The sequence below is a fragment of the Coffea arabica genome, chromosome 7e (assembly GCF_036785885.1).
Source record: "Coffea arabica cultivar ET-39 chromosome 7e, Coffea Arabica ET-39 HiFi, whole genome shotgun sequence".
NCBI classification, from domain to species: domain Eukaryota; kingdom Viridiplantae; phylum Streptophyta; class Magnoliopsida; order Gentianales; family Rubiaceae; genus Coffea; species Coffea arabica.
Window position 1 is genome coordinate 9,677,956 of NC_092323.1, and position 27,484 is coordinate 9,705,439.

At 36.1% G+C, this 27,484-nt stretch overlaps 2 protein-coding genes and 1 non-coding gene across 4 annotated transcripts; 1 reads left to right on the plus strand and 2 right to left on the minus strand.

The window, feature by feature from the left end:
• The first annotated feature begins 460 nt into the window (after positions 1–460).
• Positions 461–3,862, plus strand: LOC113701409 (uncharacterized). 2 transcript variants are annotated; one of them, XR_011818233.1, is made up of 4 exons: positions 461–1,079; positions 1,173–1,227; positions 1,442–3,296; positions 3,525–3,862. XR_011818233.1 is itself a non-coding variant. In XM_027222043.2 (3 exons), the coding sequence occupies exons 1-3, from the start codon at positions 979–981 to the stop codon at positions 1,568–1,570; spliced, it is 285 nt and encodes a 94-aa protein (XP_027077844.2). In that variant the 5' UTR covers positions 685–978; the 3' UTR covers positions 1,571–1,869. The 2 variants fall into 2 exon arrangements, 1 of the variants encoding a protein (XP_027077844.2); XM_027222043.2 differs by lacking the exon at positions 3,525–3,862 and having other exon boundaries at positions 685–1,079; positions 1,442–1,869.
• Positions 3,863–6,868: 3,006 nt separating this feature from the next.
• Positions 6,869–6,940, minus strand: TRNAE-UUC (transfer RNA glutamic acid (anticodon UUC)). Its single transcript has one exon. It is a non-coding gene; the product is annotated as a tRNA-Glu (tRNA).
• Positions 6,941–11,953: 5,013 nt separating this feature from the next.
• On the minus strand, positions 11,954–14,013 carry LOC113700988 (uncharacterized). Its single transcript, XM_072058708.1, has 2 exons — positions 12,698–14,013; positions 11,954–12,440 (listed from the first exon to the last, which is right to left on the minus strand). Exon 1 carries the CDS (start codon positions 13,937–13,939, stop codon positions 13,016–13,018), a length of 924 nt encoding a protein of 307 aa, XP_071914809.1. The 5' UTR covers positions 13,940–14,013; the 3' UTR covers positions 11,954–12,440; positions 12,698–13,015.
• Positions 14,014–27,484: the final 13,471 nt, after the last annotated feature.

Consider the following 27,484-nt stretch of genomic DNA (forward strand, 5'->3'; position numbering starts at 1 on the left):
AGGTGATGTAAACACCAAGATAGCCGAGGTGATCATCTCGACTTAAAATGTGTTGGATTGAGTCACTTCGGCGATAAGTCCAGCAGACGAAGCTGAGGTGAGCGTCCACAATAAGCCTTACCTCGGCTTAAAACGTGTTGGATTGAGTCAACTTAGCGATGAGTTGAGCCAAAGAATTTGAGGTGAGCATCCACACTATCCTTATTCTTTTTTTCTTATTTTTTTTGCCTTATTTAAAGTTCAATTTCATTAAAGATAGAAAAGTAGACTTTTCTTTCCTTTTTCTTCTTCTTTTTTTTCGGTTCAATTTCCAACTCCCAAACTACCTAGGTGGGCAACAAAGAAAATAAAATGAAAAAAGAAAGAGGATGACTAATTCAAGTTTTCACCAAACTTATTTTCACTCGACTATTAAAAAGAAAAGTCTTTATTTCTTATTTTATATTTTTTTGTCAAATATTTATCATCTTAGAACGATGATTCAAATTTACTCTCACAATTTTCATCTCCTCCATGTTCTCTTTTTCACCCTATCCAAAGGACAAACAATAAAAAAAATTAACATAAAGAAATAAACTTTTCTCTTCAAATATATGTAGCAAAAATTGGAAGAAAATGAATGTTATTTCATGAATCTTTATGCAGTATCAATTTGGCCTAGCAAACAAGTAAAAACAAATCTTATGAGAATATCATGATCTCTAATAAGGGTACAGAAATATAAAACTTTATACTCCTAATTAGTATCACACAGAGACTGCATTTTATTTCCTTTCTTTTTCTCCTTTTGTTTTTCATAACTTTATCTTTTACTCTATTTTTTTCTACTGAACTCGCAAACAAGGCCTTCGTGAAGGGAAAGCTTTTTGTCCCAAAATCCTTACTTGAGTTAATTGAATCGTTGAAAAACCACAAGCCCTTTTGGGCTGGTCTACAAATCCCTTCCAAGTATTAACATTTATCAAGGGAGAAATCAAAATGCTGAGATTTGGAAGAGTTCTTTTTAAAGAAGCAGGAACTGGGATTAGCAAGACTCTGTCAGAAATACTTGTATGCCCACTTTCCAAACAACCATTAAGGTGAGCCACTGAACCCAAAAATTATAGTTTGTATCCTTGAACCTTTAATTTGTACTGATTTTTGTTTAATTCTTGTGCCTTTTGTTGTATCAGAGTATGTGAAAAAACGAACTCTTTGATCAGTGACTCAATCGGTGTTTCTTATCCGGTGAGTAGGCTCAGCTTTTTTTTTTTTTTTTTGGTTGGGATTAGTCTTTTTCCTCAGTGAGCTACTATATGTTACATGTATATGAATATTGTTTTATCCTCATCAGACTGAGAGCCTGAGACATTTTCATAGGATAAGCAACAAGGGTTATCAGATTATTGGTATGTGGCTATTTCTAGTTTATAATGATTTTCATTTTCTTGTACAATTTTAGGTAGTGGATGGAATTCCTCGTCTTGTACCAAGCAATGGCAAAATTATTGACGATGAGGAAGCCTCGAATAGCAATTCTGCAGTTGATCCGGACGCTGTGAAAAATGACCATCAAAGATGTAGTTCGTAGGATTGTGAAGTGAGGAAGGATAGGAGGTATTGACCGTGAAATATGTAGATGTGATGGAAAAGTATGCAAGAGAAACAAATTTTAGCCGAATTGCATTCTTATTTTTCTGATATCCAGCCTCATATCCAATATTTCGTTGGATTTTATTACTCAATTGTAGTTGCGCAGGCTTTCCTAGTTCATTCAGGTTGAATTTTGTTCTTGAATATTACAGAGCTTTGTGACTTCATAAGAAACTATGTACTCTGGCATCTACTGTTTTCTTGGTTAAAAGCATGGAATAATTGTTGTATGTTGAATATTAGTGTGCTATTTTTATGTGGTATGTCAATCCTCTGAATTACTTTTGGAACCTATGTTTTTAAGCTGCCCTTGTCTTGCTTGGTATCCTTGTTCTGACCCTATCCCTCCTTCCTGTCCCTTTTTATGTTGATTCTGCTCATATGAACCTTAAGTGCTTCTAGCCTTACCTTCTCTATGTTGTTTGCTTAAATTATGCTAAAAGCTCACTACTTTGAGCTTGTACTATTCTAATTCATGCTCTGGGACTTTAAGCTTTTGGTTTTGTGTGGGGGGGGGGGGGGGGGTGGTGAAGGCAAGGTCAACTGAGCTGAGGCTCGTTCTTCAACTATGATAGCATGTTTTAAAAAAATTTTGGTCTAAAAGTTGTATCTTGGAACCAAACAGATTTAGTTGAGGCTTGTCCTTCAACCATGATAGTGTGGTTTAGAGTTAAAAGTTCTATCTTGGAATGAAACATATACAGATATCACATAACAGGAATCTTTATCGAATATTAGGTTTGCTTATGGTTCCTATCTGAGATAAGGAATATACAGAATTTCATAGATTCAATGCCTCACAGCAAGCCACATAACTATTGTTGTATGGGCCAATCTTACCTGGAGTGCTAATATTGATACAAGCTTGACTAGCTGATATGCTAATATTGTTTTTAAATTAAGTAGCTTGATGGACTCAATGCAGATACAAATAGTTGTGAATATTCATCTGGGGCTAAATACAAGTGTTGGTTTGCCCACCTGGGATTTTGATACTCGGTGGTTCAGTGAGAGGCTTTATCATACAATGTAAAAGAAGAATGTGCTATAAAACTTCTCATAATATTGCTCGCAATGTACAAGTTCCATCTGATCAGTTCTGTTGATACTTTTAAGTGTTTTTTTGCACATGCTTTCAGTACTTGAAATTAGCCTTGCTGTAGAAGGCTAGACATGAGATGACAGATATTGTCCCATCGACACCTTCAGGTCTCTACGATTCTATCGCCAACTAAATAAATGTGAATGCATGCTGGACTGAACTTCTTGGGTATCACCTGCTGGACAGGGGAGAAGGGCACTGAAAAGTTTTGTGGTGATCCCCCATGTCTTTCTTAGTGAGAGTACCTTCTTGAAGGAGGGGTGTACGGGTGTAGGAAACTATTTCAGGAAATATTACAGGTACTCTGATGATGGGGAACAGAGATATGCTTGGATATCAAATACTGAAGCAGGTTTCTGCTTGCCTCCAGTAACCTCTGTATATACCCGTCTGTATGCCCTATAGAAACCAATAGAAATGCGTAAACTTCTATATTTTTCATTTGTTCGTGCCTCTTGACCTTCCCAAGTGATAAAGCTGATAAGCATTGACGTCAGGAAACACTTGGATAGAGGTTTGGTGAGCTGCAGGTCGAAAAGTTATGCTTTAAATATGTTTGGAGGTAAACCATCTACTTTATTCAACTTGTAATTCCTCTGTGTGGTGGTTAGAAGGCTGGCTGCTTGGTGATGATGAGTTACTTCATCCTAGAGAAGGCTCATCTCTGTGGATTGAAGTTTGTCTGTTGGTTTAATTGTCCGTTTGATGATATGCAGCATGTTTCAAGTGTTTTCACTTCATCTGCTGGCTTTTTTCTCTAGAGAATTTCTTCATTGCTTATTTTATGTAGGATTTCACTTGCTCACTTCGACTAGGCATAGCGATTGCTGCAGAAATTGTGTTGGAAACTGGAGATCAAATAACATGAGAACCTTCCAATTCTTCGGACTATTCATACTTCTGTACGGACCTTATCCAGCTGCTTTTTGGTTTTGCGAACAGGAAGCATCCACTTTAAATTTTAACTGCATCCTGTTCTTTTGGTTCAACTCTTCTGAGTACTTGTACTTCCTTTGGCTCATCCTCCTTCTTGACTTGATTAGGAGCATAGATACATTGGAATATTGTCAGTAGTTGTTCATTTACTTCATAAACTTAAAGCAACTATATGCTAAAAACTTTTCACATTCTCAGAACGGAAAAAAAAAAAAAAAAGAGAGGGCATTTTAGTTAGCCGAGGGCAGTGGTCCTCAGCTGTACGGCAAAATATAGTTAAATTTCAGACTAGTGTCTTTTGACAATAACGCCAATTTGTAGGACCAGAGAATCTGGGCATACCCATTTTTTGCACTAGGCTAAATCAGGGAAATTCATGGGGATCTATTGAGTACTATGATTCCTCGTAATCCAAGCTTTATTCATGTATGCGTGTCTCCCAACCTATTATCCTGAATAATTACACAGGTCTTTTTCACCATTCATTATGAAAAGTTTTAGTCAAATATTATTGTTGACTCTGTGCCTATTTGACTGGGAATCATTGGAACAAAGCATCTTTGGGGATCAATGGTTGGATGGGACAAGGAGGAGAAAATATTACGAGGGAATTTGAAAGCAAAGAAAAAAATGAACAAAGACCTTTTTGAGGTTATTTAAGTTTAAAAGATGGCCCAGATGACATCCTTCGTCTGTCGAATTCCATCGAGCTAGTCAAGAGTAATTGTGTCGCAATTAGCACATTAATTAGGTATGCAATAGTAACTCTACACTTGAGAAAGAAGAAAATTAAACTTGAGTCTCCATTCTATCATCCCATCGTCAATTATACTACTATATGATTAATCTTTCCTACACTGACAATGTATACACTGTCAACGTTGGATGGTGATAGTGTATAAACTGTTGGTGTATATAAGATTTACTCATATATATATATATATATATATATGAACTTAGTTGTTTTTAAAATGTCACATCTGATAACTAGGAGAAGAGTCCGACTTAGCAGTTTGATGACTCCTCACAGCTTAGATGCGGAACATCTTTCCGTGTGGGTTCAACCGTGCAAGTGCCATACATCAAAGGTTGAATTGAATTGTACTAGCATCTTTGATCCACCTAGAAATATCAATGGCGGTCATTTTCTGAAACTGGCCACTGGGGTTTCGTAGGAAATATTTCACACTTTAACTGGCTTGATAGTTGAAGCAGTTCTATCAATTGGTATCTTGGCACTTCAGCAACACTTTGAGTTAGCTAGCAGATTAAACATGACATGCACTTGGGACTTAGAAAACTGCAAAACTGGAGAATTGACTAAAGGTTATGCTTCTTGTCCGGTTGAAGATAGCAGCTACAAAATTGGAGCATTAAGGTAGAAGAACTGAAAACGTATAATCTCAAAGCAATAAATAGAGCTGAGATCTTAAAGAGGAACTCAAAAATATCTGGTCTCACCAAAATTAATATAGAGTTAGCTGTATATTTGAGTGCAAAAATGAGAAACACGTGAGACCCTTTACTGGTTTTATTTGATTAGTGATGAACAAGACGCAATTTCTTGAATTGGCATTAACAGCTCGAGAGGTAATTCAAGAAGATCAGTTGGATATCTGTAACTATATAAGGAGATGGCTTTGAGTACGAGTTCGTCATATTAGTTAATGTATATTTCCGGGAAAATGTAAATGATAAACATGTGTTCCCTCATTCATTCTTCCGGTGAATGAATTCTGAATAGAATTGCAAAAGTCTAACATTTATTATCACAAATTAATACTAACAGTCCAAATTATACTAGTACTAGTCGCTTAGGTGCAACCAATTTGTGTTGAACACTCAAAATCGTCAATCCCATTCCAACCACCCTTGTAAAGTCTAAACCACGCCAAACAAACTCAGCAACAAAAGATATTAGCATTCCTCTCATTTATAACGGAACTTGTCTAGTTCTCTAACAAAATTAACCGATGGTTTTCAAGAAGTTCGTTTTCTGCATATGTAGCATTCTGGGACTCCGAGGAGGGTGGCGAAGAAGGGTTTTCGCGACTGCTATCACACTAGACAAAATCAAAGAAGGGTCTTCTCCATCGCGGCAGACGGGTTCAAGTGAAATAAGATCAAGATTTGGAGACGATCATGAAGCTAACTGTGATCAAGTTGAGAAGATATGCTGTGTTATATGCTTGTCAAGATTGAAGGAAGGAGAGGAAAAGCGTTTGCTTCCATGTCACCACGAGTTTCACAGAGAGTGTGTCGATAAGTGGTTGAATACTAGCCGGAAAACGTGCCCGGTGTGCCGGTTCTTGATGGAAGATGAACAACAGAACCCTCAAAAAAGAGAATTTTTAACGGAGGAGATGGTGATATGGTTTTCTTCCTTTCACGTCGCTGGCTTCTGATGCTTCACGTATGACAAATACACTACTATTTGGTTGTAGTAAGTTTCACTTTCCATAATTAACATTAGAAGACCACCTGAATTTATGTGGTTTTTTTTTTTCTTTTGGCAAGCATGGAGTAATTTGGTCCTTTGGGAAAGTGGAAAAGTATAGCACTCACCATTGAGGATTTCACGAAGAATTTACCACTACATATACCAAATTGCAGTACCCTTTTTATGCATATTGGCACTCAAATCAAGACTTCAGTTCTTAAAGAAAGAGAATGGCAGCCTCTTACCTGTTTATGTTTCCAATACCTCTTTGTGATTTGAGATTATTGCCACAACCATGCATGTGGAAAGTAAATTATTTTTACTTTGGGGCCATCAATTTAAAAAGGGCTAATTGTTTTAGGACAAATAGAAGAGTCATATTCTCGAGATTACTCATGCATGCAAAGAGCTAACAAAAGCTCGACAAAGGTTCATGTGATATTTTCATATTTTTAACGTAGCCTTTACAATGCTTAACGATAATAATGCATAGACTAGAAAGAATCCGAAGAGGTGCAATCACCAAAAGGGGAAAGCACTAATTGCTTGACTTTTAAGAGAGATTTCATCCTTTTAATATTCCTGATTCGGCCTTTAAATTGAAAGGTCTTGATTCTTCGGCGCTGCTGTCCAATCTCAAACGGGCCTGGGCCGTGGTCCATTATATCCAAATCCAACAGAACGAATTTTAAGACGGGCGCTGGTCCGTCGTCCATTGTATCCAAGTCCAACAGAACGAAAATGAAGCAAAAAATACTTTCCGTTGCCGGGAATCGAACCCGGGTCTCCTGGGTGAAAGCCAGATATCCTAACCGCTGGACGACAACGGAATTTGTTGTCTGAGTCCTTCCTTAAATGTTAAATAAGCTATATAAATAATTTATTTAAATTTATTACATTACGTTGTAAATTTGTTACCAAACTTACAACATACTCATACAGTATATCACTTATCATTTCAAAAAAAAAAAAAACAATATATACAAATAAATGTGATTATACAATGTACTACATTATTCTTATATACTTGAAATTAAAGTATAAAAAGCCCCCGCTCTAGTGTTTACACATAAAATAACATAAATGGGTAAGAGCTTTCTTAAAAAAGCAAAAGATGAATTGTTAGAACCCTCACAACTTAACCCATTTTAATTTTCTTTTAATCTTTGTTATTCTTTCTACCAACTTTTCACCAAGCAATGAAGATTTGAGAACGCAACATTTTCCTAGGTGCCTGCCTATAGATTAAGAGCCTGTTTGAATTGCTATTTTTAGGAGTTTTGTTAAAAAAAAATTATTATAACGATTTGATGTTTGTGAAGTAAAAAGGTGATTAAGAAATATGTTTAAAAAAAATATAAAAAAATTTTCAAAAAAAATGATAATCTGAATGTCAAAGCCTATTGAAGTGATATGAATGAAGTGAATTTTTATCCCAAAAAAAAAAAAAAAACCTATTGAAGCGTCTTACAAGATCGAAAGAAAACTATATAGCAACGTTTTGTTTGTTAGGTTTAGATTTAAATGTTCGAAACAATCCTGCTTGGCATATAGTTTGCACTCCAAAATCGAATTTGGGATCAAGAATTAGGTAAAATACAACCGACTAAATTAACAGTGAAGGTATACAACTTGAAAATGGCATCTTGTCGCGGGATCAATGTTTGAGAGAATCTTACGCATACAAAACGTAAAGTCAATCCATCGTTGAAATGTCGTTTTTTGTTTTCTACTAAATACTCTATTTATATAATGCTGAAAATATTAACTCTTTGATCAGGGTATATCCGACGAAATTAACTACCAACTAATGGTTGTTACCGCTCACTATTCACTTTACAATTAGCAATTTCTCTTACGTGATTAACTACCTGATAATCTGTACTTCTATACTATTACTATATACAAAGGAGGAGGGGAATCTTTTGATATAAACTAAAACTTGTCACTTTATAATTTTCTTAAATTACAATTTGTATATAATTGCCACTATTGTATCTACTTTTATCTCTCTTTTCATAACGATTCACTGCTAAATAATAGTCTATTTATACATTTTATTTATGTAAATGTCAATTTTCTATATGTATTATAAAAATATAAAACATTTTTCATAAAAAATGATTTCAACAAATATCTCTAAAAAAATTAATGTTTATTTGTAGTTACACCCATACTGTGTGTTTTGAACACTAGTAATTACAAGAGCTCGTAATTCATACCATCCACTCACTCTCAACCTCTTAATCAATCACGTGCGTCAAAATAGTAATCTATAAGGTCAAAAACAAAAAATGCCCAATGTAATATAGCTATTACATCGAAAAATCCCATGTGATTTCAAATCATATGGTTTAAAGTAAGGTGAAAATTTGACAGAATTCGTTAGATCTAAAGCGTTTAAATGAATTGGAATTGCGAGTAGTTCTTCCGAAAAATAGTTTTTAAGACAAATTTTGACTTGATATACCTGTCTTGCTCTTCAGACCTTAATAAAAACTGTCATGACTCTTCTTTAATTTTGCCCCAAACTTGCAGAACCCGATGATTTTTTACTTATATTATTAGAGAATAAAACCGATGAATTTCTTCAGCTATTTTTGCTTGTATTCTTAGGTTATTTCTGTCATTTTATTTAGAACCTTTTTTTTAAAACAATTTTCATCGATGTTTCAAATTACTTCAAATCATGAAACTTCGATACGTATGATTTGAAACTACGAGAGACTTTTCAATAAAATAGTTATACCACTTGGGCTTTTTTGTTTTTTACCCAATTTATAAAATACATCCTAATACATATTTTTCTTTTCTGGAGAAACTAATGAGAGGAAAATGATTACCATGGCGGCATAAGATTCTATGCAATGGAAACAAAGTGAAAGATAAGACAAAGTAAAAGATGACTCTCAATTTTTTCTTTAAAAACTATTTTGACGTCTGCGTCTCGTGGGCATTCTGTATGTTTTTTTCAGTCAACTAGATGTAGCTGAGTTTTTTTGATCCCATAACGAGTTGACAATATTGTGAAGTTGATTGCAAGATGCAATGGGCAGTTGGCACATCCAAAATGACATTTATTTACATCAACCATTCTGCTTTTCCTTCGCTTTTTTTTTTTTGGGGGCCCGCAAAGTTGTCAATAGATAAAAAGACGGCTTTACAATAATCGCAATCACTGGCTAAAAGTCGAGTGAAAATGATGCGAGCGGTCTCCATTTCTTCCTCTTTTAAGGTGGTAGGTGGCTGCAACTCCGCACCTTCAGAGGAACAAATTATAGAGCAAGAAAACAAAGCACGAAGAAAGAATGAATGACAATAATGAAAGGACTGGCGCATTTGTAAATTGAAACGGGAACAATTGACTTGACTCGATCCTGGGTTGTGCCACGCGAGCACTATATGTTTCTAGCTTTGGGTAGTAAGTATATGTTTCTCCTTTTGATTATCTTGAGCTTTTTCAAGTGATCTTATAATTTTGGAAAAAATAAAAATAAAAGTGGATACTCGTAAAACTTTAACGAATTAGTCTAAATACAATTGCAGTTTAGCTCTTTAGGATATCCCTAGCTCCGTTTGGATTAGCTGTTTTTTGGGGTGTTTTTGAAAAACTTTGCTGTAGGAGAGTTTTTAGAGTATATTTTAAAATATTTTTAGAAAATATTTTTTATTGGCACTTTATTTTGAGATATTTGGTAAAATTTTAAAAAAATTTAAACTAATTTTTAGATTATCTTTTAGAGTACTTTGTTGTAACTTTTATTGTATTTGAAAAATTAATTTTTGAAAAACACTCCAAAAACAGGAGATCCAAACAGTTTTTTTGGTAGCTTAGTCCTATGTTCACATTAATGCCTTTTGGGTTAAGATTACTGCACTTCCCCTTGAAATCAAGTCTAGCCTCATTTCCCTTTTATTACTTAGTCCCAACAACAGAAGTACAATCTCTCTCTCTCTATCTCTCTTTGTTTTTTTTTTTTTTGTTTTTCTTTTTAATTCCTCGCAAGCCTCCTAACATTATATTCTAGTCCTAACCCTCCATCAATCTTTTTCAAACTGTCAGATTCAGGATTCAAATTTATAACCAAACAGCAATGACTGTAGTTCACCCTACCTATTAAGACAAACTTCGGGTGGCAAGAAGTCTAATTGTAAATTGCAATCACACTGCATCCTACATTGCTTTGTTTCTGTTCTTGAAACGCACACAATTTTCTCCCATCACAAGTCGTAACATTCTGAGAATAAACTTCACGGGAGCTATAGTTCCAAACCTATCGGAGCTGTCCATTATTGAGGACTCCTTCCCAGACACAACTACTTGACACGAGAGCTTTGGGCCCAGTGCAGTGCATAATTTCTACAGAGGAAAAAGCGTAACACAAAGGCCAAAATTCCTAACACATGCCAACGCCAAATTGAACGAACAACATTTTGAGACAGAGTGCAGCAGAGACAATACGAGGGGTTCGTTTTACAGAATGGTCCTAACCAACCGAGAAGGCCTCAAAACCATCATGTACTACTAGTATAGTAGTATATAATTGAAAGCTGAACTTGGACGGTTGGACCATATAGATATACAAAAGGCCCACATTTGCAGACGTCTGTAATTAAAGGTTTGACCCCATTTATGTCTCCTAAGCACTGCCGGTTTAACTTCAATTTTTAAAGGGTTCCAAAAAGACAAATTTGTCGCGGTGGTTTGCTGTCCAATCCAAAGAAAAGGCTTTTGTTTCCTGCTTTTTAAATGTGGGTATGGGAGTCGACAATAAAAAGCAAAAGACAACACATTTTAATGTCCCGGTGCGAAAAAAACGAAGATATGCATTCTTTTTTCTTTTTGTCTGCAAAGGGCCGGCGATAAGTGCACTACTGCACTCTCTAAATTGTTTAAAAATGAATGAAAAACACTGGAAGTGTTTGAATAGCAAGTTTTTTTAAATAATAATATTTCGCTTGTATCATAAATACATTTTTCAATTTACCTTTTTATCTCACATACATCACAAAAAATACTACAATAATTATTTTAAATAATACTCTGTACAAACAAATCCATTAATTACTACTATACTTCTTGTGCGGTACATCAGATGGAGGGATTTTTGAACCCCGACCTAATTTACGGAAGAGTTTTAAAATGCTCCCCTACATTTCAGAAAAGTTCGAACCAACACGGTTCAAAGAAACACAAGTGGCTGTAATAATAAAGGAAGAGAAAGGTTTACAAGTGGGTGACAGTGATGGTGCGGGGGATGATGAGTGACGTCGAAGTGATAGGCTAGTGAGAGTAATGGCAAAGTTACATTAACCTCCTCAAGTCTCTCTGCGCGTTACAAGTATTTCCCCAACAGTTTTAAAATTTTATATTTTTTCTTACCTCCCAACCCTAGTGATTAAGGGCCTACATGGTTTTTTCATTCCTTAACTGTGTGTTATTCTTTCTTGTACAATAAATCTGAATGGCATTTACCTCCACTGTTTCGTAGCATTAAATTGAATGGAAAATTCTTAAAAAATCTAGTATTTTTAAATTTTTTTATTTTTATTTTTTTATCTCGCGTACATTTCTCAAATCAAAACGAGCAATTCCAAACATTCCACCGAGCAAATCGTAGTATCTTTCCGACATTAACCTTAAACAATCAATGACCATTACTCCCTGGCATGTCAAAGAAATATACTACCTGACATGAAAGCTAAGTAAATAAATAAGCAAGATAATTATGTCAAAGTTCTATGATGGTAAGTGTGATGACTTGGGCCGAATAATTGATGCAATTGTAGCCACATAATAATAATAATAATAATAATTTCCTTAACCAAAAACGTTCTCCAGATGTTAATTGGTCCTTTCTTTTCTTTTCCTTTACCATAAACGTTCGTCCCAAAAAAAGAAGGCTAGCAGCAGTCAGAGAAACTAAAGAAGAAAAGAAGTTGGGAGAGCAAAAGCAAAGCAAACAATGCAAACAACAACTACGCTCGACGACCTATATCATCACAAAAAATAGAGCAGTCTCTGCTTCTTCTTGGACCGCAGAGAAAACAAACTGCCTTTTCATGCAACCTTTCTATTCTTTCCCTAAATCGCCCCATCTATTACTGATTACTGATGCATTTACGCTCATTGGCCAAAAAGATTACAACCCCATAAATAGAGTCTTTTGTCCAAACCAACAAACACTTCCACAGGTGTCTTTTCTCCCCCTCCCACTTTACCAAACCAGCAGAGACGACTGGGACGAGTTGTCTTTAAAATGGCGCCGTTAACGTTCTATAGAGGGCGTGCTTTCTGGGAACTTGTTGATTCACTGCAGCTAGACATAACTGGCCGCAGAGAAAAAAGAGTATCAAATAAAATATATCAGAGAAGGAAGCAAAAATGACAAACAGCAAATAGTGAAAAAGCTGCGGATAAGGAAACGGAAACTGCGGGCCCTTCAGCTTTTTATCAAAGATTTTAGTAGTAGTAGTAGTATGTAATGTATGCCCTTTTTTTTCCCCTTTCCTCAAACTACCATATGTATCTACTACTACATTTGTGCTCTCCCCTACGTTTAAGGAACTATAATAGCATGTTGTACCTGTCTTTGTTGTTCTCTGAGTCTGGCATTCTCTTCCATCAAGTTGTTCACTTCCAGCTCCAGCTCATTCGTGTATGCCTGTATTTATGTTGCACCAAAACGGGAAAAACAACCGCCCCAAGAAAAAAGGGGAAAAATAGGGCAAAATCCAACAGAAAAACCAAATACATCAGGCAACACTCACAAACAGAAGGGGAACATAGCAGTATCCTTATAAACATGACAACAATTTCTGCTAATGACATCTGGAATATCCCCACCCCGAAACTATACTAAGTCATGAAAACTTTCACTTTCAAGTTCGATGGTTCTCATACTTTAATGACTAACCATAACAAGAGATTGCCTAAAGGGAAAAAAACACCATAACAAGAGATCGATGCCACTGGGCTCCCATCTCAGATGGTTGGATGCCTGTCCTCTACTAGATTCTAGGATTCTCATATATAAATATATATGGTGGTCGTAATAAAAATGGCCACCGAGCTGGTGAGCTGATAAGACTGACTCATTTAAAAATAAAAATAAAAATAAAAATAACAGTAGCAAAAAAGAAATTGTAGGCAAATTTAAGAGAGATCGTAGAGAAAAGAGGCATTCCTGTTTTCTTGCTCTAGACCGCGCAGCCGACTCACGGTTCTTGATCATTCTCTTATGGCGTCGGTCACCAGAGCTACTGCTGTTGGTTTGGGGTTCCGGGCACCTCTTCTTCCCATTGCCATGAGCATGCATCCCAGCAGCACAAGAACCCAAAGCATCATTAAACTGCATACTAAGGTTACTGCAAGCATGGGAAATGGACTGCTGAGGCCCCAAAAGTGGGGTTTGCCTAAGAGGGTTTGAGTTTCCAAACAAGTGAAACTCATCAGGGCCAGAAGAATTGAGAGTCAGCATAGTTGCCTGAGGAGGAGGAGGAGGCGGCGGCGGCGGAGAGCAGTAACCGGTGGCGGGTGTGGTGGTTGGAGGATCTTTATCAAAGGGACGAGCTAAAAAGTCTTGAAAAATCATCCCACGGAAAGTGGTAGTGGAACTAGGGTCATCTCTGGAAGAAGGTTGGTCTTGAAGGGATGAAAGATTTATGTCTTTCCAAACTTCTTCCATGGTTTTGTAGATGCCTCTGGGATTTTGACGAGATGCAGCTGAAGATTGTGAAGAAGAAGATGTAGACGATGATGATGGTGATGATGTGCCTGCTATCTTGTTGAGTCTTTTCAGGCTTTTGCTATAGTTGGATGACCACATCTGCGGAGGCACATCAAGCAATTGTTGGGGGAATATATCAATGACCGTTTACATCTAGTTAAAGATCGGCCATGCTTAGGAAATTTGGAAACGAAATTGCCCGTCGGTCTGATTCATTCGTATATATATCCAAAAAAAAAAAACATATAGTTTAAGAATTCGTACATAGATTTGCTAATCTTTTAGGACTGTTTGATGATTCGTTAATAAGTGAAAATATTTAATTTGCAATGCACTTTTGGTGTTCAGTCGATTTTCCCTGACGCATTTATTATTGTTAGCAGAAATCATTCAAAAAGTGGGATATGACTCGAATCATATTCCAGTCGTAAAGATTAGATAACATTTATAATCAAAAATAATAATTACATGTGAATCACCTCTTAATTTCAAATTAAAAAATGGTTAAAAACATCAGTTCAAATCAAAACTTATCGACTTGATATTGTAAGAGACGTAAAATTATTATTTTAAAAATGAATGATGAAAAATTTTATTTAACGAACGTTTTAAATGATTTTTCCATATTTACATATAGTTTAAATCTTTCAGCAAAAATATAGCATGATATAACATTGAATATTCACGATAATGTTTTCAACTAATCAGAGAAGAAAAATGGAAAAACCGAGCAATTGTTTTTTTGCTTTATCAATTGTGGTCACGGTGTAAAAGACCAGAAGATCGGCTGTGTTTGGACAGTCATTTTCCGTTGAAAAATTGTTACATTTTCCGTGAACGCATTTTCCTATCACCTTTTTATCCCACATACATTAAATTGCTATAATAATTTTTCTCTAAAAAAATTCAAAAAAATACAATCCAAACACAACCGAAGAAATTCTTGTGTCTGAGGAGCAATTAGGTAATTATGCTGATACCTCCTCCGGTTCAACTGTGACCAATTTCCTTGGAGCTAATGTGAAATCATATTGGTACGTTTGGATTAGCTGTTTTTAAGGTTATTTTTAAAAACAGCATTGTAGCATTTCGTTTTTCTTGTCGTAAGCAAAAACAACCGCATGAGATGATCTTTGATTGGCTATCGCATATTCGCATTGACTATTAATTACCTTGTTGTGACTTGTGACATTCATGGTAGGATGAGAATGAAAAAAAATTTCATCATCACTGTTGCAAAAATCTGGTTTGGACGTAATTGACTTTGGCAAGTAGGGAATGTTCGGACAGAAAACAACGCAACAAATCAAGCTGCCTATCAAGGTGTAACACTCAAACCAACCACCCTTCTTTGGATTGCCGCTTTTGTGAAATTTTTTTATTTTCTAGATTAATCTCTTAACATAATTTTCAATTGTATTTTTATTTTATACACATCATATTTTAAAAAATATTACAGTATTTTTTCAATAAAAAGAATGTATAAACCACACAGTCTCTTACTTTCTTTCTTTTTTTTTTGAAGGAAAGTCTCTTACTTTGTTCAAAGTAAGAAGTACAAGAAAACTCATAACTAAGCTATATGCGAGAAAATTATAGGCCTTGTTTGGATTATTATTTTTTACAAAAAAAATGTTTATATTTTTCATAAACATATTTTTAATTATTTTTTACTCCACAAACATCAAATCTCTATTATTTTTTTATTAAAAATTTCTAAAAATAACAATTCAAACGAATTCTAATAATCTAAAGCAGACTCAAGGAGCCTAGTATGGTTCTTTTCTGAAGTGTGCTAAAGAAAAGAGAGAGAATACAGTGTTTGACCGATCAGTGCTGCATTCCTTGCACCCTTCCATGTGTTCCGTCAGAAGTGTTACTTTCTGCCTTCAGACCATTTTAAGATAACTACCAACTTTGTGAAACACATGCCCTATGCTAGTATATTAGAGTTCCAAAGTCTTTATTTACTCCCTCCGCCTCATAGTCCTGTATTCCTTTTTCATCTGTCTCAAATTGTAGTCCACTTTCAATTGAAAAATATAGTTATATTTTAATTTCCCTAAAATACCCTTATTTAACGTAAGTAGTTGTTACTATAAACCTACCTCATTTAATGAGAGTTGATTCTTTTTTTACCATCAATTCAAGTTCCCATAAAGTTGTACCATATTTAATGTGAGGGTATTTTAGGAAAATAGCAATCTAAATTTACTTTTCCAATAAAGTTAACTATTTTTTCTTAAATTGTGCGAAAAAAGAAACAGGACTATCAAAGTGGGACGGAGGGAGTATTATTATTATTATTATTTGCTTTCCATCCATCCTCACACTCTATTTATCCTAAATTGTCAAGCCTAAAATTCAAATTCTGAACATCCCCCTCTAATCACTAGATTAATTCCAATGATTACCCAAACCTTTGATTTGCACATGCCACTTTAATGAATCTGTTCATTTTTTTTTTTTTGCAGTAAACTCTCCCATTGATGTAACAAAGTTTTTACCTTAACCTTTTATGTTTTGCCATTGGACAAGGAGCATCTAAGTGACGAGAGACAGGTTGTTACAAATTGATGATTTCGTAAATTTAGGGGTCTGTGTGAAATGGGATTTTTTTAGGGGTATTTTAAAAAAGATTTTTATAGTATTATATTTGAAAAACTTTCACCGTAAATAATCCGTTTGAACTAGTTGTTTCTAGAGATGTGTTTTGGGGTGTTTATAAAGTTTAAAATTTATTGAAATATTTTTTAAATTTGTTAAAAACTTTTATCAACACCACCACTATTTACCATACATCGCTATCCACCATTGCCGCCTCTTCCCCTCATTCTTGCTCTTTTTCCTCTCTTCTCCTTCTTCATAATCACGACATGTGACTAAATCAAAGATGAAAAAGGGGGGAGGAGGAAGGGAGTAGAGGCAGGAGGAGGAGGAAAGAGTGAAGCAGAATAGGAGGGAAAGGGAAGAGAGAGGAGGAGCAGGGGGTGGCAATGACGTGTGATAGGTGGAAGATGAATAGATGCACTATAACTACATATCAATAATGTATGCATATATCATAATTTGAATGATGAAATGGTTATTTGATTATTTTTAGTTTACTTGGAACTTTTTTATATTGTAATTTATTTATCAAAAAATAAAAATAAATATGATGGTTGTGAGTTTAGATTTGCTATACACATTATAGATACACATCAATAATATACACATATCTATTATAATTTGATAACTAAAAAAATTATAATTTCAGAGAAAATGATGACTTGGTTATTTTTAGTTTACTTCAATTTTTTTTTTTTACATATTATAAGTTGTTTAAACAAATACGATGATTATAAGTTTAGATTTAAAAGTAGAGAAATGAATTTAAAAAGATCAAAATGATTCTTAACCTTGATTTCACATTGAATATTTCGCTAAGAATAAAAAAAAAAGTAATTTAAAATATTGATACTAATGTTATACATATATACAAAATAATATTAAAATAAAAAATAAAAAAAAAACATAATTATACAACTGCAGGGCATCCCTAAGAGATGAGAAAAGCTGGAGCCAAGTGCAGAGGAAGATTTTAGAGCGCAAAGCGGGATATGAGGGAGGAATCCCTGCCTAACACCTGCTCCATTTTCATTCCTATTAATGGGCCTGTTTGAAACCTGAGTTTTTTTGGAGTTTGTCTAAAACTTTACTGTAGTGCACTGTAGAAGTTTTTGAAAAATTTTTGTAGAAGTTTTTGTAAGGTGAAAAACTTTTTTATATAAGTTTTTGTAATGTGAAAAATTTTGTAAAAATTTTTGTAAGGTGAAATTTTTTTTTTCCTTTTCTTTCTTTTCTTTTTCTTTCTTTCCTTTTTCTTTTTCTTTCCTCCCTTCTTCCTTCCCTCTCCCCCTTCCCCGTTACCTCTGCTTCCCACCTCCAGCACCTCCGCCAGCACTACCTTTCTTCTTTTTTTTTTTCTTTTCTCCTCTCCCCCCTCCCTCTCCTTCCCCGGCCACTCCTTTCCTCCCATCTCCCCCGCCACCCCCTATGCCCACCATCCTTTTCCTCCCCTCTGCCCCTTCCCCATCTGCCCCGCTACTCCTCTCCCCCGCCACCCTCTCTGCCTCTTCTCTCTCTTCCCCGCCACCCTCTGTTCCCCTTCCCGCTTCTCACCTTCCCTCTGCCTCTTTCGTTTTTTCACATTTTCCCTCTCCCTCTCCTCCCGTATTCTCTCCTTGCTTTTGCCGGCAGATGAAGCAGCGAAATGAAAAATTTTTTTTGGGCAATTTTCCTTCTCCCCCTACTCCCCTTCCCCTGCCACCCTCACCCTCTCCCGTGTGATCTGGTCTAGCGATCAGATCAGCCAAAGGGGAAGGGGAAGGGTGGTGGGGGAGGAATAAAGGAGACGCAGAGAGAAAAAAAAAAGACAGAGGGGAGGATGGCAGGGGAGGAAGAGGGTGAGAGGGTAAAAGGGCAAAAAAAAAAGAAGACCGGCACCGGAAGAGGTGATCGGCGCCAGAACCGGCAGCGGAGGTGGTGGCCGGCGACGAAGGTGGTGGTGGGTTGGGGTGGGGGAGGAAGAAGAAGAAGAGAAGGGGAAGGAAATTTTTTTTTTTTTTTTTTTGTGTTTTGGATATTTTAAGTGTGTAGGTAAAAAATTTTGAGAAGTTTTTTCGGGTTCATGTAGCAAAAGTTGTTAAAAAACTAATAGGTAAAAAACTTGTCCAAAAACTTAGCTTCCAAACAGGCCCAATATGTTGAACAAGCTTGATCCATGTCTTGAATATAGCCTGATCTCATATAACTTGACAAGAAATTAATACTCCCACCGTCTCATTTTGATAGTTCTATTTTCCTTTTTCATCTGTCCCAAATTGTAGTCAACTTTTCAATTAAAGAATATATAGTTATCTTTTAATTTCTTTAAAATACCCTTATTCAGTGTAGATTGTTATTAGTATAAACTTCCTTATTTAATATAGATTGTTAACCTACCCCATTTAATACATTTAAATTTAACGTTAAATAATGTAAAATGAAGATTGATTCTTTCCTTACCATTAATTCAAGTTCACATAAACCATCAATTCAAGTTTTTATGAATAATTAATATAAAGTTGTACTCTATTTAATGTAAAGGTGTTTTAGAAAAATAACAACCTAAATTTGTTTTTCCAACAAAGTTAACTACTTTTTTCTTAAACTGTGTGAAAGAAAAACTAGGACTATCAAAATGGGACAGAGGAAGTATAAAACCAGTATCTGTAAATTCTTGATTGGCAACCGGAATGACATCTGATACCCAAAGCGATTAATAAGACAAGTTAACCCCGGATGAGATGGATGGAAAATGCGGTTTTCCTTAGGAAAGTGTGGTATTAATGTGCATAATCGTGCACAGTTTTTGTGAACAATAACTGTTAAGAGTTTGGTTGAGATGGGATTGCTCCATCTGTTTACATAATTGTGCGGAGTTGGACCGCCGCCTAACATTTACATACACATTTCTGTCTCTAACATGTGCTCTGGTTAGTAAGAATCGAGTGAATATCAATAAGGGGGTACAGACTACCAGACAATCCCTAGTTAGATTCAAGACTATGGGGTTGTTGATTTCTCTGAGGGGAGAGGGCAGCTTGATGAAAAGGATAACTGATGGATTTGACTAGTGAACATGCGTTTTCACTATATATCACTGGCAACGGGGTCTGAACTGGAGCTTTCTTCTTTCCACTGCTCAACCCCAAATAGGATAATCTCTCAAGAACTCTCTCCCAAATTTGTTATTCATCACCAAGTAAAATTTGGATCTAACTTTTACCACCAAAAACAAAATTTATGTTAGGATTTAACGGCATGAAATTTACCTCTACATCTTATTATTTAACTATTTCGACAATCTTTTTATAATGTTGAAATAACTTGTATTAGTACATTAGCTGAGCATATTGGATTTATGAAAAAGGTAAAAACTCAGGTAATAGGACAGAGTTGCATAAAAAAGAATATCACATCGCCAAGTGTATTTATTCTTGGGCCATCTACAATGCAAAATACCTGTCCAACTGTTTGAATGCACATAAATTTGGACGTTGAACAGTAGTAAAACATCAAATACAAGATCTTCATGTCATACTAAAAGCAAAATGTAGTAATTTTTTGTTACAATATCGCGCGTTGCTTTTTGGTTGATATTTGTGCGCCATAAGACATAGATGGATCTGATAATCTAACTCTTTAACTGACCTAAACAATCAACATCAAGCCTCAAGTATGCCAATGCAAAATCCTACTGGGGCAAGTTGAAGTTTCTGTTTTGGTCATAGCAAAATGGAAATTCAATCATTGCTTTTGTGGAAAGAAGGTAGTGATAGTAGAATAACAATACCAAAACAGTGAAACAAAAATTATACGAGTCAATTGAAAATTTAGATACTAGTCTAATGGTACGTTCATTCGGCAGCAGAAGAAGCCAAGCGGTGTGGATGGAAGAGATTCAAGAAAATAAGTGCAGGAACAGATGATCAGAAATTCGCAAGGTCTAGTCTTTGTGACAACTGTCAGCTCTGTGTTAAACCCTCTCTTCTCTTCTTTTAAGTTTTAACGCAGCAGCTGGGCCTTAAAAGTTCTCCCTTTCCAAGAAAAGCCATTTACAGTTCACTGTGCGCTTAGTCAGATTCAATATTCATCCATCACAGCAGCTGTACCATGGCTGCAACAAAATTGTACTGTCAACCCTGCCCAACTTTCTTTTTTTGAAGGGGCCTGCCCAACTTTCTTAATCAAGGCAACCCTGTTACCCCTAGGCTTTGCACCGCCCCATCTTGCCCAAACTCCATCCTTACGTAAAGGTAGACAACTACGGAAATTGTAGGTTGATCTTGTATCAACTGGATAGACTTCCCAAAGAAAGGAATGGACAATTGTGCTGTTGTTTAAATATTTGGTATGTCTGGTAAAATAAGGATGTTATGTTACGTAAAATCACCATCGTGTGATCTAGTAGCAGTAAACCAGTAGCAGCAATTCTGGGAGTAGGTGAAGCCGTGACGAGCCAAAGATGGGTAGAATCTATGAATGAAGGACACAAATCCATGCATTACTGACTGCCCGTGGATGGGTTCCCAAAGGAAGGGACTTCACTTTTTTTTTTTTTTGTGGAAGATATTCTGATTCTATTATGTGATGGTTTGTCAGGTTTCACTCAATGATCCTTTGGTAAGAATGTGGTACAAATGTTAACCGTTGGACATCCCTCTGAAAATCATCCATGTTTTGAGTCCCAAGAACAATCTGGAAATTGCAGTACCAATATGAATGATTTGGGAGGGAGAGGGGGCGGGGGTGGGGGTGGGGGGAGGAAAGGACGAGGGCGAAGAGGAAGGGGAGGAGGAGAGGAGTGGAGAGAGAGAGAGAGACAGAGAAAAGAAAGACTGCCGATGGTAGTGACTGCCGGTAGTGTTGGTCGGTGATGACTGATGGCTACTAGTTACGTGTGAAAGAAGAGTGAGGGTGAAAATTTATTTATTTTTAGTGTATTTAAATGTGTTTTTGAAGTTATTTTAGATTTCAAATACAAAAATAAGTATTTAATAAATAGTGGAATCCAAACAGAGGATTTAGGGGGCGCTTGATTCATGCTTTGAAATTGGAAAAGGAAATGGAATAATGGAAGAAAATCAGTATGGGTTTGAATTGGTGCTATCATTCCCACAAGCAATGCTTGGTGTGGGATGGGTATTAAAATTTATTTTTGCTTCTTTTTTTTTCTCCTTTGGACTTTTTGTCTTCTTGGCTCGATGCCTCCCCACCGCTAACTTTACCAGACCACCACCAATCAAAACTTCTTCTTTTGTGCTTTGTTTTGCAATTATCAATCAAAAATCCATGCCTGAAATAGAAGATTTGGCACATGGTGTCTTATTATTTTTCGTTGTTCTGAAATTGACAAATGGAACTTTAATTAAACAATCCAAAAACAAATCCCAAAATGAAATGGTGAATTCCATCCCAATCCTTTGAAATCTGTTTGCAAGCACAACTGCATTCCACCTATGGCCACCAGCCTTCTTGCCATTAAACATCAATTTTGCTTTTCACAAGGAGAAGAGGGAGGTTGGGTTGCCTGCTGAGAGGGACGATTTGATAGTGAAAGAGGAATTTAGCGGGTCCACTTGGGCGTGAGGGAGGAGTGGTTAGCGGCGAGAAAGGAGGGGGAAAGCGCCAGCTCTTTCTTGTCGATTACTTTGGTGGCGAAAAGTGCCGATTGAGTAGAGGAAGAATGCTGTAGAGGAGGAGGAGGGGGCTCGGGAGCTTTGATCTCGGCGAGGTAGGCGGGCCCGATGTGGCTGGAGCCGAGGCAATAGAGGAAGCAGAGATCGGAGAGGGAGAAGGTAGAGGAAGGGGCTGCAGAGCAGGCGCGACGGATGGCATCCCAACAGGGGTCACCGGAGGGAGCGGAGGAGTGAGGCTTTTGGTGGGCTGTGGGGGGGAAGAGGGAAGACGTGTTGGGCGAAGGAGGAAGAGGAGGAGGTTGCAATCCAGGTGGTCTCCGAATTTATTCACTGTTGGAAATGAGTTGAGGCTTTTGAGTGATTCCTTCCAATTTAGTCAGGAATCATGAATTGGTCATGATTCCAATATTTCAATTGCCATTACAGTGTACCAAGCACTAAATATTGGAATTATTGTCATTCCACATGCCAAATCCCTCAAACCAAGCGGCCCCTTAGTTATCTAGTGCACACAATTCCTAAGGGTCAATTTGATTCATAGGATGGCACAGGATTGGGGAGAGAGAGGAGAGGAAGAGGGAGAAGACACAACGGATCTTCTGTCTCACATCCTGTGTTATTCTCTGTCCCATTTTTTATTATATTGCTATTTCTCCTACACAAACACCATATTTTAGTTCTTTTTTGTTTTCTTAAGATCCAATAATTATTAACTAAGTAGTATACAAAATTTAACAAACTCAAAAAATCAAAATGCATAAAAAATGAGATTTTTATAAATTTTTTGCTGTATTTTTTAATTTTTTATTACATATTTTTTAATATTTCTATTATATATTACCCAGTTAATAGTTATTGAATCTTAAGAAAATAAAAAAAGAACTAAAATGTTATGTTTATGTAAGAGAAATAGCAATATAATAAAAATAGAACAGATAATGGCACAGGATGTGAGACAGAAGATCCGTTACATGGGAAAGAGGAGAAGGAGTAGAGAGAGAGAGAGAGAGAGAGAGAGAAGATAATGACTGTCCAAGGTAGTTACTGCCGGTAGTGTTGGTCGGCGATGATCAATGGCTACTAGTGATGTGTGAAAGAAAAGTAAGGGTGAAATTTTATTATTTTTTTTATTTTAGTATATTTAAATGTGTTTTTGAGCTTATTTTAGATTTCAAATACAAAAATAAGTATTTAAAAAATAATGGAATCCAAACGGAGGCTTTAGTTATTAGTGCACACAATGCCTAAGAATTCGTTTAGTTCATAGGATGACACAATATTAGATTAATCATCCTGTGTGATCCCATATTTGGTTGTATTTTACACATAGGATGATAAACCCCAATTAACCGAAATTAATCCCCTGTACATGGGACAAAATACTCTATGAGAGTGGTGGTATTAGTCATCGCGGATAACTAAGAGATACGATGATAAAATTAAAGAGAAATGGTATTAGTCATCCCGGATGATTAAGAGATGGGATGATAAAATTTTAAACTAATTTATTCTTATGAATAATATAAATTTATACTCTTATAATTATATAGCGATAATATAACATGAATGTACTAATTTGTCCCTACTAATTAATTTATAATTTTTTGATTACTTTGCCCTACTACCAACATAACAATATATTTGAACTAATTTGTTCTTACGAATGATACAACTTTATAATGAATATTATATAACCATACTCTCACATAATAATATGATAATTGTAGACAATGAAATTTTAATTAAATTCTAAAAATTACCATTGGTCTATAAATTATTTTTATGATTTATTTTTATTCAATTGAATATGGCCATATGTCATGCACACTTGAAAGTTTGGCTATTCGTCAGCCAATTATGTCTTCCCACATGTCAAGATGAGGTGTTACGGTAAATTAAAATTGTCAAGATATCTCTGCCAATTAAATTATGCCACGTTACATGCCTATATGATTTGGCAAAATTATGGATGAATATCTAAGTAATTATTTCTTTATTAAAGAAATAATATCTAGAATTATTTAATTCATGTAGATGTCTTATATACTGCAACAGCATATCCAATCAAATGACGTCATGTCATATGTCCCTACAAGTCTAGCCAATCAAGGGAATATATCTTAAGTATTATCTCTTTGTTAATAAATACAAAATGAAGAGATAATATTTAAACTGGCACAGTCCGGATATGACTGCGTGTCTTGCAAGACAAGTAGACTGGTATACATGTTTTCAACTTCTACTTCATACTGCAGCTATATATAGGGGTCTTTCTACCAAATCGAGGGACATCCGGAGGCATTTCATGTGTTCAAGTAGGGATGGCAATGGGGCGGGGGTGGGGCGGGGGATCCTTTCCCCGTCCCCCGCCCCATTGTCAAATATCTCCCCCCATCCCCCATCCCCCGCCCCTTGCCCCCCACCCCTTGCCCCCCATCCCCCGCCCCCACCCCGTTTTCCCACGGTCCCCCGCGGTCCCCCGTTGCCTCAAGTTTCTGCTTTCCTCCACGTCAAACTCAAGACCTCGCTCCTCTTCTTCTTCTTCGAGTTCCCATCTTCAGAAGGATCCCAATTTGAAACTCAGAAATAAACTCCTCGTTGCCAAGTCCGCCCCAAAATCAGCTTCTAATTCCTCTAGTCCTAGATCTAATAAATCAATTGCTAACGAAAATGATGTGCCCAAAAAATCTTCTTCACAAAGTTTTAAAAAGAACCCTTCTTTCCTTTCCCAGTGGCAATCCGCTAGAAGGCCCGCTTCAAAAACTTCTTCCCAAAGGTTGAAACTTTCTTCTGATTTGAGGGCATATTTGAAGAGCCCAACATCTGGATGTTCTGGAAGATTTGGTGCTGGTAATCAACAACGATTGAAGCAGAAATATCAACAAAGTTGCGGTGAGCCTAGTTTGCATTTCAATGTTGCTGATGATTTGGTAGACGCTGACAATTTTACTCCTGTTGGCAAAGTAGCTAGTGGGCCTAGTTTAAATTATGCACTAGTTGTTGATGATGATGAGAAGTCTGCGGGGGAGGACTCAAACTCTGGTCACGGTTTGTTATTATGTGCAGAGAGGGTGTGAGAAGTATGGAGGTTCGTTTCTTCGTTTGTTCTTTTGTTACTTTTGTGTGTGTATATATATATATATATATATATATATATATGTGTATATTTTTTTTGGCAGGGGATGGGGCGGGGGTTGGGGAGGGGGAATGTATCCCCGTCCCCCGCCCCGTTTCTAAACGGGGGAATAAAATTACCCCCCGCCCCGACAGTCCCCCACGGGGCGGGTGTCCGCCGGTTACCCGCCCCATTGCCATCCCTATGTTCAAGTCTTTTGAAACTCCAAGATACGAAGGCCTGCATTTTCAAATTTTTCAAGTCTTCCATATATGAAGATTTCAAATATCTTCCAAATTCTTCAAATCTTTCATATCAAAATTTGGAGGAATCGGTGGTTGATCAAAAAACAAGTTGCGAAGCCCTTGGATTGGCGTTTAAGGTGAAGAATAAAAAAAAATTCTCTATAAGTTCGAGAAAATCCCAGAGATTGTACTCACATATTTTCTTAAATTTATATATTACATATTTATAGTGTATTTTTCTTATCTTTTGCAGATTTGAAATTTTATCGCGTACAAATTTTGGGCACGCTCGGTTGGACCGTCTCTGCCTTCCATTTCTTCTTTTCGAATATTCAACTACATATATCACTAATGGCACCAAAGAGCAACAAGACCATGATTGCACGTTCCAAGGCTACTGACGCTAAACCTGTTCAGAAAGTTGCACATGTTGCCACCAATACAGCCATCAATACCCGCGCTATTGGTCCTGTAACAAGGAGTATGACGAGAACTTCCACCCAAAATAGCATGGAAGCTCTATCGGCGTCAACTCCCGTCTTTGGTTCAACATCACCAATGAGCTATTCTTCCACGGTAGGGATCAAAGACGTCCCTACCTCGATTGAGAAGATTCTTGTCATGCTCGAATTTGGATTCGAATCTAAATTTTCTAAGTATGATGATGATTCAACAAGCACCGGATCAGTCTCTTCCCATGAAGCTCTTCAATCAAAAATTTTTTATTGAAGATCCCGCTGTTTCTTCTGCTGCAATGCCTGCTAGGATAACAAACACTTTAAATTTCGAAGAACAAGTTTCGAACATGTCCAAGATGATGGAGACCATGATGAAACACATCAAGGACCAATATGCTCTCATCACGCAACAACTCACCCAGAATGGACTAATTTTTCCCTACTAATTAATTTATAATTTTTTGATTACTTTGTCCCTACTACCAACATAACAATATATTTGAACTTATTTGTTTTTACGAATGATACAACTTCATAATGAATATTATATAACTATACTCTCACATAATAATATGATAATAAACGGACTAATTTTCCCTTACTAATTATATTCATTTTTTACTAATTTGCCCCTATTCATTATTTTAAATTTTTGACAAATTTATCCCTATTAATTAATTTATTTTTTTGACTAATTTGCCCCTACTTCATAATAAAAGGACTATATTATCATTGGATTAAATTGCGCTTACAAACCTTATTTTCTCAACCAAATTCTATATAAATACGTAACCTTATCAATTGGGTTTTGCGAATGAGGGTTTCAATAAGCTTAAGTTTGGTCCAAAGAAAACTTTTCTATATTGGCTTGAGTTTGGCTGATTTAAAACTCTTAAATGGGTTAGATTTTATTTAATTAAACCCTAACTTAGCCAAAAATTGGGCTATTATTTAATTGAATTTCAAATTTAGATTCAAAAACTAGGTTAAAATCTATTTTTAAGGGGCTCGAATGGGCTGAATTTGAGTTAATGCAAATTTTTATATATTAAAACCCTTGATTCATTTTATAATTCTAAAGTTTCAAATTAGTTTATTTTAATAAAAGTTATAAATTATCAAATTATTTTACTAAAACAATTCTACAAATTAAGGATACTTTGGTCATTAAAATAGTAATCCTATCTCATCCAATATCCAACCAAATACAGGATAGAATTATTTTCCAGTATATCCTACTCAACCTAGAACCAATCAAAATAATTTGGATTATTAATTCGAGAATGACTCAACCTAGGATTAATAATCTGAAGATGAGTCATTCCATCTCATCCAGTCGTAAACCAAAGCGAACTCTAAATGTATAATTGCTCCAACATACTCATCCCTAGCCTAAACATGTTATTAGAATTTTAAAAACGTGACACAACTGTACTTTAAAAAAGCCTTTGACTTCTGAGATATTATTGTACACTGAAACAGTTACATATGCTGGTTTATGAGACACAGTGATAAATAAAAGCCTGTAAGCCGGGCGGTCAATGCGCGAGGACAGAAGGGACGTGGAGCGTAAACATCATTTAGTATCCAAGGAGGGGCCA

Excerpts from the sequence above, each read along its gene's own strand:
- LOC113700988 (XM_072058708.1), bottom strand. The coding sequence starts at position 13,939 with ATGTGGTCATCCAACTATAGCAAAAGCCTGAAAAGACTCAACAAGATA.
- LOC113701409 (XM_027222043.2), top strand. The coding sequence starts at position 979 with ATGCTGAGATTTGGAAGAGTTCTTTTTAAAGAAGCAGGAACTGGGATT. Across the intron at positions 1,080-1,172 it reads CTTTCCAAACAACCATTAAG|AGTATGTGAAAAAACGAACT; the intron begins GTGAGCCACTGA and ends TTGTTGTATCAG. Across the intron at positions 1,228-1,441 it reads CAATCGGTGTTTCTTATCCG|GTAGTGGATGGAATTCCTCG; the intron begins GTGAGTAGGCTC and ends GTACAATTTTAG.